This window comes from Haliotis rufescens, unplaced genomic scaffold (genome assembly GCF_023055435.1).
Source record: "Haliotis rufescens isolate VD_foot unplaced genomic scaffold, xgHalRufe1.0.p SCAF_7, whole genome shotgun sequence".
Classification (NCBI taxonomy): Eukaryota; Metazoa; Mollusca; class Gastropoda; order Lepetellida; family Haliotidae; genus Haliotis; species Haliotis rufescens.
In genome coordinates, this window is record NW_025964361.1 from 1,268,561 (window position 1) to 1,285,056 (window position 16,496).

The 16,496-nt window shown below is 40.2% G+C and overlaps 1 protein-coding gene across 4 annotated transcripts in view; it reads right to left on the reverse strand.

Moving 5' to 3' along the window:
- The window catches only part of LOC124139637 (kelch-like protein 5), a 195,268-nt gene that overhangs the window by 85,430 nt on the left and 93,342 nt on the right, over nucleotides 1-16,496 (reverse strand). Inside the window, exon 1 of one of the 4 annotated variants that reach the window (XM_046506882.2) lies at nucleotides 13,190-13,418. The exons of the other annotated variants lie outside the window; for them this stretch is intronic. Within the exon in view, the coding sequence (XP_046362838.1) occupies nucleotides 13,190-13,215 (26 nt within the window). The 5' untranslated portion in view covers nucleotides 13,216-13,418. Of the gene's footprint in view, nucleotides 1-13,189; nucleotides 13,419-16,496 lie in introns of those variants that run through there. 4 annotated transcript variants of the gene reach the window in all.

Below are 16,496 nucleotides of genomic sequence, written 5' to 3' on the forward strand. Positions count from 1 at the left end.
CAAGTTCATCACAGCAGGACTGACTATAGGTAAACACAGCACGGTGTGGCCGCCATACAGCACCCAGGTGACCAGCGGGCGACACCCAGGTGACCAGCGGGCAGCACCCAGGTGACTGTCGCCTTGCACCAGTTGACCGGGGAGGCAGACTGGACAATGCCAAGCAATGGCCAAGGCCCTCCCTTAACACACAAACCACAGTGGCCGGGTCAACATGAACACAGTGTCAGTTGTGGTCCAGTGGGAGAGATCACTCCCCCCCTAACAAGCCCCTCACTGGGATGCTAATTAGGGATTAGGGTAGAATCATGTAAATTCATGGTAATAAATCTTCATTCTGTCAGTTATATGTGATAAAGATAATTAATAGGATTCATTCAAGCATTATGAATACACATGATTTACAGCAACAGTTTGTGACCTAGCTGATCTGATCTGATTACTTTCCTGAGTATACAACAGCTTTTACAGTTTCACATAGATATTAACACAGGTTATCTAGTACACTTGGGACAAAACTGTTGAATGTCATATGTACATAAAATTCCCTTAACACAAGCAATTGGACTTTTAAAATGCAGTTTGTCCTCTATGAAGAGTCCATGCACTTATCATGTTATTAACTTCAGGGTTTGTTTTCACTTAATGTTTAAAGCCTGGCTCATATTAGAGGTTTTTACTAACATGAGCAATCAAACAGATTAAAATCACATTAAATATCTCCCAAATACAGAGTATTTGCATTGCAATGTTGCTGCTTCTCCATCTTAATGTTTTCAAGAAGCCCACAGCTCCTCCTCCTCCTCAGCAGCTGTTGGTGTGAGTGGAAGCTATCAAGCCGAGTACCAGCTTCAAAGTACAACACACAGGAATATGTGGGTCATAATCAAGTTAATCAGAGAAAAATGTCATTTTGACAAGTGGTACACATTAGGCTTGACTTCCTCCTGTTAATTGCAGGGAGACCTATTGCAGACGTCGTCTACAGCATGCAGTGAAGAGGTGGAGAAAGCCTGTGCAGGAGAAGGCAGTTCTGCAAATTACCACCAATGAGCTAATCTGACAAAAAGTTGGTTCAAACAATCGGTGCATGTAATAACTTTACCTTGTAACATTATCATTAAAGACGTACCAGGCCTAAACCATATAAACATACTCATGGAACGGTGATAATAGGTTGTTTTCATTGCCTCAGAACCCTTGAAATTCTATATTGTCATGATTGATAGGTGAAAAAAACTATGGTCTCTCACTATTACCTTTGCTGATACAGGAAATTTTTAAGTGCTGTGTAAGTGCATGTGAAAAGTCATAGAACAGATTAAATTAAAATGCACTTTAGTAGCAAGCTTTCTATCGTCCCATAAAATAATGTCAATCTATTATTAAATCAATTTGGATAATCATTTGCATCAACTTTGACATTACATTAAGTTGTTTCAATTGGAGCTGGAGCACAAAATAGTGTGCTGTTCACCCAGTCAGGAGGCCACGAGACAACCACTCATGAACGAGAGAGAGTGAGAGACTGAGACAGTAAAAGAATGAGTGAGTGAGTGAGTTGGGTTTAACGCTGCTTTTAACATTATTCCAGTTATATCACGGCGTGTCAGCTTAATGTGGGAGGAAAGCCCGAAGTGATGCAGGTCTAAGACGTTTACCACTTCGGTGAAACCCACGAGCACGGGTATGGTGCTGACAAACCTAGAAACATAATTGGGGCGAACCGGGATTCGAACCCACAATCATAGGTTTCTGGCGTGCCAAGGGACGCAACTCTGCACAGCGAATCACGGCCCTTTAGACGACTGGGCCACCTGTGCCCCCAGTAAAAGAATGAGACCTGAGAGAAAGTGAGTGTGAGTGAGTGAGAGAAAATTGAGAATGAGTCAGTGAGAAGAAAACATGGAGTTCGTAGAATGAGTAAGCATGTGAGTGACCGACTAAAGTGAGAAAGTGAATGAGAGAGAATTACAGTGAATAAGACAATGAATTCAATGAGAATGAATGAAAGTTAGAGAATGAAAGAGAAAAATAGTTTTGATCGATATGTAGCACACCTGTACATTAAATGACCAACAGTTTATGAACAGCTGTTATGTCCAAGCTGTTTTGTAAAATACTAACTCACTGACATAAAAAGAAAGAACATATGTGACCAAAATTTATGCTAAGTCCCATGTTCAGACTTATAACTGTTTATGTAATGATTGCAGTTTTTAGATATAATGTCTGATTAATTGAAAGTAGACATGTACACTGACATGTTTTGCGATAATGCTTTTAAAACTATTGAGAGAAGAATACGATATTTTTTTACAGTCCGCACACATGGTGATTTTTACAGTAGTAAGTTGACATTAAACGTCTTTCTTCATGACGTCACAGCACAACTGTATCCTGCCACCCATATGGTCCCTTTTCTCCTGGAGGATCACCTGTTTCTTTCCACTTCACAAATGCTGTACATACTGTATACTAAACAAAAAAGATTCTTAACTCATCCCATAAATTTTACTGAGTAAAATTATTACTGCCTTGTGACTAAAGGTCTGGGCTCCAGCCACCAAGTGATCACAATGCTATGGCTGCCATAAGCCAGTGTTAAAGTATGGGAGTTATGATCACCTTAGCGCTAAGATGGCTTTGTGGAACGGGTCCCTGGGCCTCTATCCACAAAGCAATGTTCGCTTTGAGGAACGGGGCCCTGAAATCTTACTGACAATTGAACAAAACCCGCCCCATTAGGATATTCATATTAAAGAACAAACAGCTAAAAATACTTTGCAAAACCTTGACATACCACAACATGCACTACAGTACTGACAAACAAGCATCCAAAATATTATTCTAAGCCTATTGATGAAGGAATCAAAGACTGATGTTTGCACAGTCTTGACTTGATTACTAAGTGTTCCATTAATGTCCTTTCCCTGTCGCCATGATACAATAATTCATGTGATGCCAGCCGCAGACACCCTGTCATTATCAAGACGCTAATCAAGCAGCAGTCCGGATAAAATGTTCCATTTTGGTGAAAATTGACGATGCAGCATTTTATCAATAGAGCTGTCAACTCATTATAAGAACACAATTCATAATCTTGTATAGAACCTAATCCACTAATCAATGATAAGAATGAAAGTGTATTATCAATCTACTGATCGAACACCATATCCTGTTCATTCATCAATCTCGCTGTCCAACGTCTAGACTTTATTGACCTGTAATACTTAGACAGCAGAATTATGAAATCAATAGTCACTTGTTTTCAAACTTTTGTTCCATGTTTTCAGGAGAGAGAATTCCATGCTCCTATTAACAATTTCCATCTGTGGTCACCATAGCCCCACCAATACTGAAAATCACGCCATCTATCAATGTGGATCAGTACCAATACCTTAAGACTAACACTTAGTCTTTAAAATACATTTTTTTCCAAAAGAACCTTTCCTCTTCTGCTGTTTTCATAACAAGCAAACTAGACTTGGTTACTTTCATCTAGACTTGCCTAGGCTTTTAGCAAAAAAGAAATCCTAAAAAATATAAATTCCACAGTCAGGGTACAGGACTACCAATACCTGTGTGTTAGAAACTGGCACTGGTCCTGTAGTCCTTGCTAAACTGCCCAATAGTTATCATGAGGACTAGTAGAAATTTGCCCTTTTTAAGGGTGTTGTTATATGTTATCATTATAAGGACTAGTAGACAGCTTCTCTCGCTGTACCTGTGACTGTTTATCAAATCAAGTCTCCACTTGGCTACCTACCTTACATCCACAAACATATGGCACAGAGAGCAGAGAGCAGCCATGGGCCTCATTCCACAAACAAGTGCTATGACAGATGTAATTCCATGTACAAGTAGGATAGTTATGCTGCCATACTATAACATAGACTAATGATAGTCATGGGGGTAAGATTCCTCACCCTATTTCACTGGGGCATCTTAGTGCTACGACTGTCATAGTCTATGTTCAAGTGTAATAGGTACGCCAGTTAGATTACCATGATATAGACTTACGATAGTCATAGCTGTAAGATTGCCTTGTGGTCCCTGAATCCACAAAGCAATCTTAGCGCTAAGGTGATCGTAACTCCCATACTGTAACATAGGCTTACAGTTGTCATAGCACTAACAGTGCTTTGTGGACAGAGGCCCAGGGACCAGGGTCCCGTTCCACAAAGCGATCGTAACTACAATCAATCTTAGAGACTTACGTCGATTATAAAATCGTCTTAGCTAAAGTTTACGCCCGTTCCACAAAGCTATCTTAGGGCGATTGTAACTTTACAAGTTCTTAAGTAGCCGATCTTAACAAAGATCGGAATCTTCAGCCATGAAGATACGAAAGTTTCCCTAAGAGTGGCCTCCCTTGGTCATGTTTAGCAGACGACACATTGTCGAAATATGGCTGAATCGCAGACCTCTGTCGGCGTCAAACACGTTCGTCGCAGCAATTTTTCAGCAAGCGAGATCGCTGTCCTTGTTGATGAGGTGGCTGTTCACCACACGACACTGAATTCCTCATTCAGCTCTACCGTTACAATAAGCTGAAAGGCTGCATATGGGAGGACATCGCTAACAAGTAAGTGAGCTGTGGACTGTCAGAATGTTATCTGATATAATAATAAGTCAACATATGCCATCTTTGTTGTTATGGTACAATATTTAAGATCGATTTTAGCGATCCTAAGTTGGTCCGGAGCAACTTAGCATTTTGATCTTAACTTACAACTCTCTTAGTTAAGATTGCTTTGTGGAACGGGCGGCCGATCGTAGCCAAAATTTAAGATCGCGTACTTAGTGAGTTACAATCAACTTAGCCCTAAGATAGCTTTGTGGAACGGGGCCCTGTTTCACAAAGCAATCGTAGCTCTAAGGCAATCGTAACTTTCATACTTTAACATAGACTTACGATCGCTTTGTGGATAGAGGCCCAGGGACCCATTTCACAAAGCAATCATAGCGCTAAGGCAATCGTAACTTTCATACTTTAACATAGACTTACGATCACTTTGTGGACAGAGGCCCAGGGACCCATTTCACAAAGCAATCGTAGTACTAAGGCAATCGTAACTTTCATCCTTTTACCTAGACTTACGATCGCTTTGTGGACAGAGGCCCAGGGACCCGTTTCACAAAGCAATTGTAGTGCTAAGGCAATCGTAACTTTCATACTTTAACATAGACTTACGATCACTTTGTGGAACAGGTCCAACATCCCATTTCATTTAGCCATCTAACACTATGATTGTTGTGAGCCTACATCACTGTACTGGAGTTCAATCGTTATAGTGAAAAGATCGGAATTTGGAATGGTACCTTGGTCTTCATTGAGTGGTTTACGCAGCCAGCATTTCACATAGTGAGGCCAATGTACCAGCCTATATATCAAACACACCCTCGGCATGACAAGCTGCATTTCGAAAATACTTACAGTGAATTCACCCTGCAGCATAGATCCAATTAACAGTGCTTGTTTATGTAGGTTGAAAAAGTCAGGTTTCTGTATTTAATCTATCGTGTTCAATCTATTGCAACAATGAATACCAGTCTGGCAGGTTATGCGACTGCTGTTTATGAGAAAATGATCCATCAACGTCAACATTTAAACAGGAGGTGAGGTGTCACATACAAATAGCTTGTCAAACTTTAATGCATGATTTCAATTCTGGAGACAAAAGAAGTTGCGGTGTCTTCAATTCCCAACTGAGCAATAACACAATTACATGGCAATGGCTTGCTCAGCACACAGGTTAAATGATAACCCCTTTCAAAAGTTGGGGCCCCACAAATAGCTTCTGCATCTTCTTTGTGCAAACTACACGCGATCACACTACATGTTATTCTTCTATTCGTAATGATATGGTACAGTGAATGCAAATTAGATTTATTTGTCATAGGATTCCACTTCACATCAAAACATGGAGTAACCCATCCTTCCCATGTATTATTTACCCAAAGACCTGCTGCGTGAGACAGAAAACTGAAAATGATACATTGCTGAAAAAAGGACAACATACATTTAGTCTAGTGAACATTGACGTCACATTGATTAGAGGGAAACATTTTAGTCTCAACAGCATCACACTTATTAAATACAACTTTTAGCAATATCTATAGGCCACATCTTGTTTGTTGTTTAATGCCACACTCAAAAGTATTCCAGCTATATGACAGCGACTGTAAATAATCGAGTCTGGACCAGACAATCCAGTGATTGACATCATGATCATTGAACTTGCATTTGGGATATGATGACATGCATCAACCAAGCCAACAAGCCTGACAACCTGATCCCGTTACGTCCCTTTAAGACAAGCATAGTCGTCTTTTATGGCCAATATGGGTTGCTGAAGACCTGCTCTAACCTGGATCTTCACATCTAAGAGAGGAAGTACCTTAGGGGCTTCCAGATCAGACTACATCCCCAGCATCTCCGTCCGCTTGTCTGTTGCTTGTCATAACAGACGCCAACTAAAACAAGGCTTGGGTGGCCTGAATGTGTAGCCTGGCTGACAGTGTCCTCATACCCCATGGTGCATAGCATGGGGCCTGACTTGGCTGCTGGCTTTCCATAGCCCAGAGTCTATAGTGTACTGTCCAGCAACAGAGGTAACTTCTATATACTAGTTGTACATAAATTCTGTGATAATCTAGTTATTATGCTGCAATGCATGTTTAGCTGTTGTGATACTTGTGATAGTTACGATATGGCTGAAATACTGCTGAAGTGTTTTCAATTTGAGGTGAGGTGAAATGGGGTTTAACGTTGCGTCCAAGATTATTGCACTTACTGGTATATAGCGTCGTGCATGCATGTGTGTGTGGCTGCTTGAAATAGTCCAGACTGATGCTGATTTATAATGCTAGCTCACTGAGATACCATGCCGCAGTTTAACATGAATACCCCACTCAGAAACAGTATTCGACCAGTCCTTGTTTAAGCCCCTTAATGCCGAGCACCAGACAGTAACAACAAGTACCATTTTTTAACGTCTTTAGTATGATGTGGCCGGGGATCGAACCCCGGACCTTCCGCTCTCCGGGCGGATGCTCTACCTCTAGACCACGGAGGCGGTCTGTTTTGAATTTGAAATCACTCACACCCATTGTTGTGTGCTCATACTGTCAACCATTGGTGTGCCTTGCTGACTATTTGAAAGTTGTTGTGATATAGCTGGAATAATGCTGACAGCTCACCTGGAATTGTAGTAAACAGTTTAAAATATTAACAAAGGCAGCCACTTAACAAAACTTACTGTCAGCATTTCTATTCAAATATTTTCTATATAAATGCTGAGGCCAAACAAATTAACAAATATGAAAAGGTTTCAACTGTGTCTTCTATACTTTCTAAGCCTTTACTAATGCCATACACTCTGTTCAATTGTTTCACAAACAACACAATAAAATCCCAATGATTTGAACAAAATATGTCATCATTAGGAGAAACATATATGCTAAAAAGCCCAGCTTCTTCAGTCATGCAACTTCAAAAGACATTAAACATATCAAAATTACATTTTGAGAAGAGAATGAAACCGTATTATATTCCATTTTCAGCAGAAAATGGTCCAGCGGTTTTGGATGAGAAGATGACAGACAACTGACAACGGACAAAACAAGCCATGACATAAGCTCACTTGACTGTTAGTGAGATAAGCTGTATACACATCACTACTTGAATTCATTCCAGGAGAACACTGAGGAAACAGAAACATTTCCTGAGTTTGATGTGAACCCTAACTTCATTAGTCATATTTGATGTGCAAAGCAGTTCTTCACTGCATACAAGCATGCCATATTTGGTCAAATATTAATTCAGTGGTACAAAGTGTATTTCACAAGTAATAATTTGAGTGCAACTTGTCAGGAATTTGAGATTTTTAAATAGTTTCAATTCAACAAACGCATCTAAATAACTGATTTCAATAAGAAACAATGGTTAGCTTACTTCAAAGATCACCAAATTTATAGTATTTTTGCGAAAATGTGTCAAAATCCCTTCTTCACAAAAAAAAAGAGATAGATATGTCTAAAGCTGATTCACAAAAATGACTGCCATCCTTGACTCAACATCATACAAACTTAATAGTAATTTATTACATTACAAAGACATTACCTGAGGCCCATCACACCAAGCACTCTCAGGACTATGGCCATCGTAAGTACATGTTAAGAATAGGAGTTACGACTACTTAGCACTAAGATCCCCTTGTAGAGCAGGGCCTCAAGCTGCAGTAGAGTGAAACTGAAGACTTATTCCCCCACTTCTTACAGTGATTTACATCAGTGTCACTTCCACAATATTGTTATGTACATACACCTCCACAATCAGCTTCTTTATACCCATGGGCGGACAATGAGCGGAGGATAATCGGAAGCCACAATGCCCCGGTCTCAGGGGGTCTCAGGGGGGTCTCAGGGGGGTCTGTGTATACAGGTTGCCGGGGTACTCTCCAGTAAATCGCCCCCTGCTCCGTGGGCTCTGTGTGGTACTGATTACAAAGGGTTCCTCTCTCTAACTGCTGTCTCTAGAGCTCAGGATCTAGTCACCCAGCTTAGATACCTTGTAAGCTCCCCTGTAATCTACTCTATTAAGTCTATGCACTGAAAGCGAGCTTTATGAAGCTTTTTTCTCCTTGAGTAAACAGCACTTTTCTTTGTAATGTGGAGTTTTTTGTCATTCGCTGTAGAAGAAACCTTTAAAGAGCATATATAGCTGTCTATAGATAAAGTAGAGTATTATAGCGTGGAGAATTTAAAACTGACAAAGGCCTATCTGACCTTTTTTCTATACAGCTTGGGAGTACATGAGTTGCAGGGCTGGGACAGGTAGCTCGGGTACTTGGGTCGGGTGGGTCCGAGTAGGAACCGGGTACCCACAGGACTACCCGGACCCGTGGTTAATCACAAGATATATTGTTTAATGATGACAATTAAACTTCATGGCTACACCACAAGTAACTAATTTTCACATTTCTTTCTTACCATGTATGCATTTCTTCTGATATATGTTTGAGTAAAGATAAAGCTTCAGTCAACTTCAGTGTAAGCATGATCCAGATTGTTTTATACATGTATCTAAGTAGTCTTTGCCTGCCAAACAATTCCCAATCTGACGCTTTGTACCCAACTCTTGACACCTACAGCGGGTACCCGGGTAGGAGCGTTAATAGGGGGTCAGTTAAATTTGGACTCATCTCAGGCCTAATGAGTTCATCTTCCCAAGGCAAGAGCTGGGTTTTAGAAACACTACAGACATCACTTTAAGTTGTACTCATGTGAGACCTGAACACTGTTTACATAATCAAACACATTACCCACTAAGCTAGTAATTAAAGGCTTCCCATTCTCTTCACCATTTTATGTACAAACTTTGGTATATTTGTTCAAATATGACTTACTAAACACAGCATATCCACAAACATTAAGTTGTGCATAAATATAACAAACTCATTCTAACAATAAAATTGTCCCTGCAGTAAATGAAGCCCAACAGCTGGGGTGGAGATGGGAAACAACAAGAATGAATCTATGTGCATCCCTTGATGACCACAGCAGCATCAGGTCACCTCTCGATTCAGATAACGACACGACAATGGGTTTGAACAATATATGAACATATCTTATTCACAACTTCTATGTAACTTTTAGAAATGACATCATCCTCATCTTAGAGTATGGTTTGACGCCACTTTTAGCAATATTCCAGCAACATCATGGACACCAGAAATGTCATACATTGTACCCATGTCGGGGATCGAACCCGGGTCTTCATCGTGACGAGCAATGCTTTACCACTAAGCTACCCATCTACCCTTCATTTTCATAAATGTCTTAGATGCCACAATACCTGATGGAAAGGTGGTACAAGGTCACCCACATGAGTCACATCGGATGCTAAGTGGCAGATGAAGCAGATAGCAATTGCTGCAAAACATGTCATCACATAATAGGTTTCGGGTTCTGTGTTTCGATATGAGTAAGACATCTTGTAAACAAATTCAAATGTATTCTAAATATATTATTACAGGAAAAGATGTTATAAGATATGCGTAACCTTTTTCCTTGTGTATATATTTGTGGTGTAGTGGCAACAGCGAGCATCTACTCTCGTTGCTGACACGTTACAAGATCTCTTATGCTCTTCACATGGTCGCATGTACTAAGTCATATATGATGAAGAGATGCAGATGAAAGGTCTTCCAAATAACGTGGCTGGATAAGACGCTTAAAAAAAGAATAAGATATGCTTAACCTTTCTCCATGTTTTTGTTTGTTTGTTTGTTTAACGCTGCACTCAGCTTTTTTCCACTTATATGACAGCAGTCTGTAAATAATCCAGTCTGGACCAGACAATCCAGTGACTGACATCATGACCATCGATCTATGCAACTGGGAAGTGATGACATGCATCAACCAAGACAGCGAGCCTGACCACCCGATCCCATTAGTCGCCTCTTTACGACAAGCATAGTAGTTTTTAAATCAAGCATGGGTTGCTGAAGACCGAAACTAACCTAGTTCTTCACAGGTCTTTTCTCCATGTGCATTTATGTGTAGTTACAGTGGAGTGGGTTAAAGTGAGCATCTACTCTCTGACCAGGACAGAAATGTGTATAAAAGTAAAAGAAATAAGTGCCATACTTCCTCTTGGATAAAGGAAAAGGAATTCATCATTATAACATGTGCTCAGACAGTAATAAAGGAATTGTGACAAAGAAAACAGAGCACAGTGACTAATACCAACAATCCCTTATTTGCCGTATAGCTTTGTCAATTTCATATGCGCCTTATTGACAATTTTATTTTTAGATATGACACACTGGAATGTTTGCGATTGTATTTCCTTGTAGCTATTTCAAAACCATCTCAACTACTGAAGCAGCAAGGAAACTGATCATATTTTCACTGAATGACACTGCTGCTTTTATGTTCCTAATAGAAATCATGGATTTCGGAAAAACATTATGGTGTTATATCTCTGGTATGATTTGAATATACACGTATTGTATATTTCCTGAATGGTAGTGTTTTTATATCTCTGATACATCAACTGCTGCAACATAATTCCTATACATGCTGTTATTAACCTCTATGAAGTCCTACTGTGATGAGTTCTGTAAAATATGTCATATTTGTAGCATAGATTTTGTACCCAGCCCCTAGTGTGTTTTGTACAATAAATTATCTTGAATCTTTTCATGGATTTCATGTTGCTAAATGATAAATATTCTTAATGCTATCATGGACTTAATATTGTTGAATACCATGGGTCTTATATTCATAGAATTACATAACACACATTTTACCCAAAGTGCTCTCATGGTTTTAGTCTCTTAATGATAAAAATGTCAGTTATCTATTTATTTATAAGAAAATAATTCTGCTGTGGATTTCATGTGGCCTCTATATATAACTATTTTTATTGTATAAGTGGGCCTATATTACTAGCAGGAAAATATATATTTTTATGTTGGGGGGGTGCATGTCCGTGAAACGAAAAGAAAAAATGTGTGACCTAACGATGAAATGGGTGTATGGGTTTTTAAAAGATGATATCATGAATTTCAAATATCCATAAATGATATCATGGATGTTATTTTCCATTGAATGATATCATAGATGTATTCATAAACACTAACATGTATATTATCTCTGAAATCATACTTTTACTGGATAAGAAGGATTACGTATTATCTGATTGCTATCACAGACATCAACTCCTGTGGGGTACAGACAAGGAGATATACTGGTACATCTCCTGTGTGGGTTGTAATGATTCAGCCAACATGTCCCTGGCATAACTGTGTAATATTTGTATAAAAAGTATATAGATTTCGACATTCCATCTGTAATAATTGATGTATCATTCTTCATGTACTTTAACAATCACACCTGGACGCCCATTAATCTTTTCTAAATCAAACCATATTGATGAACACCTGCACCCAGCTGTGTACACCGTGTGAGGTCAATGGTGGGTAATACTATGCACAGTAAGTAAACATATAGTTTGCCTTACATAGACTCAGGTAACAGCAGGCTTAACTGGGAACCGTCACCATTACACAATCAGTGTGGGGAAATAAGTCTGAAAGCAAGGAGGTCCTTGACATAACCCTAATGTTAAAGGCTGAAATATTATCAGGTTCCTAGATTCAGATACTGTAGTTGCCAAGCTCAGGACCCTCTTAATTCTCAAATCTGACAATGATGTGAAATTCATTTGTCATTTTTTGTTATAAGGCCACACATTTTTTATTTGTGGTTTCCCAGGCCCACCGACCCTACTGAAAGCAACCAGTCCAAGAAAGAAATAAAACCTAGAAACATTTATTTTTATTATGTCTCCTGCAAGTAATAAAGACTCTCTTATACAAAATAAAATGTTATAATTTTATATAAATTCCATGTCTACTCTCAGTGATTTAAGAGGTTACTTGCAGTTTTAACTCTATGCCAGAATGACTTTCATTTAAAAAAAAAATTAAAAAATAATTGACATTTATTTTTATTTCGACCGACCTTGTGTGGAAAAGCTACAATACAACCGTGTAACAAACTTAAAAAAGTGTGGCCCAATGTTGAATTTGACGTCAATCAGAAACCTTGTTCTTCAACTATGTTTTCACAAAGATGGCATATTGTTGTAGCCTGAGTAATGTCCCATGGCAAAAAAGACACAAAACAATTGGTAAACGGATGCTTGACTTCAATCATGGGACAGACATCAGGCTGAGATTGTCCAATATTTCACAAAGGTTAATGTTACATTGAAAACATTCACACAAAACCGAAAAGCCTATAAGAAAATGTACAGCTATTTATCATCATTTCAACCTGGCACTTTACACTGACTGACGTGTAAGATTTAAATGGTCTGACTTAGTGTTCAAAATGAACCTGTCACAAGCGCAACACTGTTTGTAACTTGTCCATCCAATGATAAACAGTATTATCAATGGCAAGCTAATCTGTCAGCTGTCACCACAAACAAGCAAACCCAAGTCCAAAACAATAACAAAGCGCACATCTGACTTGCCCACGCCCTGCCTCACCTCTTGGCCGTCCATGACATGAACCATGTGACCCAACCTGCCACAGTCAAAGTTCAATACCACAGGTAGGCTTCGTAATCAATAACACAAACTTCCACTCCTTACATGATAATATTTACCTTCTCTGTAACTTTCCCCGACTCATCCCCGAGTCCAGACCCCTTAATCCATGTGGGTGATATCACTCCAATACACACCAGGACACAAGACTGGACTGTCCACTAGCTGTCCTTGCTTCTAGTGGTGTGTGACCGTGTGACCTGCCTGCTGCTCTTGCTCCAGCTCGTGGAGGGAAGTGTGTGTCATCACCAGTGGACCGTGTGTCCCTCCTCCAAACCTCTAGCAGCCTTTGTGGCAGGCAGCACGCTGACAGGTCTGACCCATTTACAACAATAGCAGCCAATCAGGGCGCAGGGAGGGTTGATATAAACACATGGAGTGGAGGCGGAAACACTCCCAGCACATGTGCCTCTCCGGCTCACTCTGTTGTATGAATGGAGGAGTACAGGGAGGGCTTGGTAAACAGTCCCTGTTGTATGTGGTCAATACAGTTGGGTATTTACCTGTTTCAAGGATAGGCCAATATATGGTCGATGATATTTTAGCAATTCAATGACTTGGTATTGAAATTCAGTAAGTGTTTCTCACACAATCTATGCTGCCTACAGTTTGACAGATAGGGTGTCAGTTGACATACTCGTGATACTCAATTGAAGCAGAAGTCATGATAATAGCATTATCGTAGCCGTTTCAAAGAGAGAATATTTTCCTTTCAATAAAGGAGACCATATGAAAGTGACTTCATTGAGATATTGTTCCGTAAATGATGAAAAACTTGGATGACAGTTCAACAATTTTGTCACTTTCAGAAAGGCCAGCATATTAGATATGGTAGAAAGATAGATCTGTTTTCCTGAACATCCCGTAGAAGGAATATCAATATGAACAGTAACAGGCTGTGAGACACTGGATAGGCTCACACATGTACGGTGGGCGAGACAGGCCTTGACGAAGGAATAGGCGCCCTGGAGTGAGTGAGTGAGTGAGTGAGTGAGTGAGTGAGAGAGTGAGTGAGTGAGTGACAATATTCCAGCAATATCACGGCGGGGGACACCAGAAATGGGTTTCACACATTCTACCCTTGCCAGGAATCGAACCCGGGTCTTCGGCGTGAAGAGCGAACGCTTTAACCACTAGGCTACCCAACCACTCTTTACACGCCTTGGAATACAAGGCCCACAGAAGGAAATACATGGCTCACAGAGGTAAATACAAGGCCCAGAGAAGAGAACACAAGGGCCTAGAGAAGAGAATACAAGGCTAGGTAGTCCTTCGCCATGACTGTGGAATTTATACATATATAGATATTTTTTTACTAAAAGCCTATGCAAGTCTAGATCAAACTAAACAAACTCTAGCAAAAGAGGAAAGGTTTTTTTTTAAGAATATTTTAAAGAAATGTTTTCATTGACTAAGTGTTAGTCTAAAGGTAAGGCTACAATATATGATAGGCAGTGTTCTAAATTGAGACTCCATATTTCAAAAAAAAAATTACCAAAAATTATTTGTTTACAATAAAGGCCCCTAGAGCCTTGAGAATACATGGCCTTGAGAAAGTGAGTGAACATGATTTTAGTCAACAAAGAAATATTCAGCAATATCACACCAGAGAATGCCAATAACGCTCTTTCCACAATTACCCATGAAAAAAGTCTTGGATATTGAGAATACAGCTCTAAGTCTGCAATATGCAAGACGAGACAGGCCTGTTACACTGAGAATAGAAATGTCACAGGTCTAAAGACAAGGAAACAAAAGGATGCTATGAGATACGGTTTGGGCGACAAGCTGCTGTCAATTACGAGGCTATCTCCAACGATGAATGGCCCTTGGTCTCATTGACTGGCCCATGCTGCATGCAAAACTTCATATGAATAATTAATATCACAGGACTGTCAACGTCTTCTTCATCCTTGTTGCTGCAGGCAGCATGAATCTTACAAGTAACCTGCACTTTCTCTAACATGGTCAGGGTTGTGCAGCTGTGCAGCATCACGCTGCTCCCCTCGATGATGCTGTACTTCAGATTGCCCACCCATCCTATAGGAGGTACTTTCCTTTAGGGCTGGGACGAGTCCAAATTTACTACCCGGGTACCCACCCCCTATTACCCTACCCTACCCAGGTACCCACTGTAGGTCTCAGGCGATGTCTCAAAATGTCCGATTGGGAACATTTTTAGCATAGCCCTGGCAAAACGTATTTAGATACATGTAATAAAGAATCTGGTCATTCATACACTGAAGCTGAATTAAGTTATGTCTTTATTCAACCATATGAAAAATCAGAAGGAATGGGTGCTTAGTCAGAAAGAAATGCGAGCATTAGTGACTTGTAGTGTAACCATAGAGTTGTTAATTTTTGTCATTAAACAATATATCAAGTGACTAACCACGGGTCTGGGTAGTCCTGTGGGTACCCGGGTCCTACTCAGTACCCACCTGACCCGGGTACCTGAGTTACCCGTCCCAGCCCTACTTTCCTTTATGTGTGAGTGAGTGAATGTTGTTTTACATCACAGTCGGCAATATTTCAGCTATGACATGGTGGCCCCCCCCAAAAAAGAGTTCAAGCCATGCTGACCGATATTTGAGGTACTTTTGCCAATTGAATGTTAGTTTACATGGCAGTCAGCAATATTCCAGTTATATCGTGGTGGCCTTTGATAAACAGCCATGCTTGCCATGCAGTAGTTCCCCAAAGTGATCAGAGATGCACACCACTGAAGTGCGAGGACACAGTCAGATCACACAAATCACACAATCACCAATTTCATGAACTCTTATTACACACCTTGTCAGCCACTTAGCCTTTTGCGGCGGTCCGGTAGCCTCGTGATTAAAGCGTTCGCTCATCACGCCGAAGACCTGGGTTCGATTCCCGACATGGGTACAGTGTGTGAAGCCCATTTCTGGTGTCCCCCGCCGTGATATTGCTGGAATATTGTTAAAAGCGGCGTAAAACCATACTCACTCACTCACTTAGCCTTTTGCATGATGACTTTAACCACATACCTAGAGTTTGTTTGTTTGTTTGTTCGTTGTTTTAAGGCCGCACTCAGCAATATTCCAGCTATATGACAGCGGTCTGTAAATAGTCGAGTCTGGACCAGACAATCCAGTGGTTGACATCATGAGCATAGATCTACGCGACATGCATCAACCAAGTCAGCAAGCCTGACCAACTGATCCCGTTAGTCACCTCTAACAACAAGCATGGTTTGCTGAAGACCTACTCTAACCCGGATCTTCACAAGTAACTTAGCTATCAGAGCTAATCAACAGTTCATTGTACATTCATCTTGAGACAGATGTTTTGCTATATTTATGAATCATAATGGATTTTAATGAGAACATCCCTGACTGA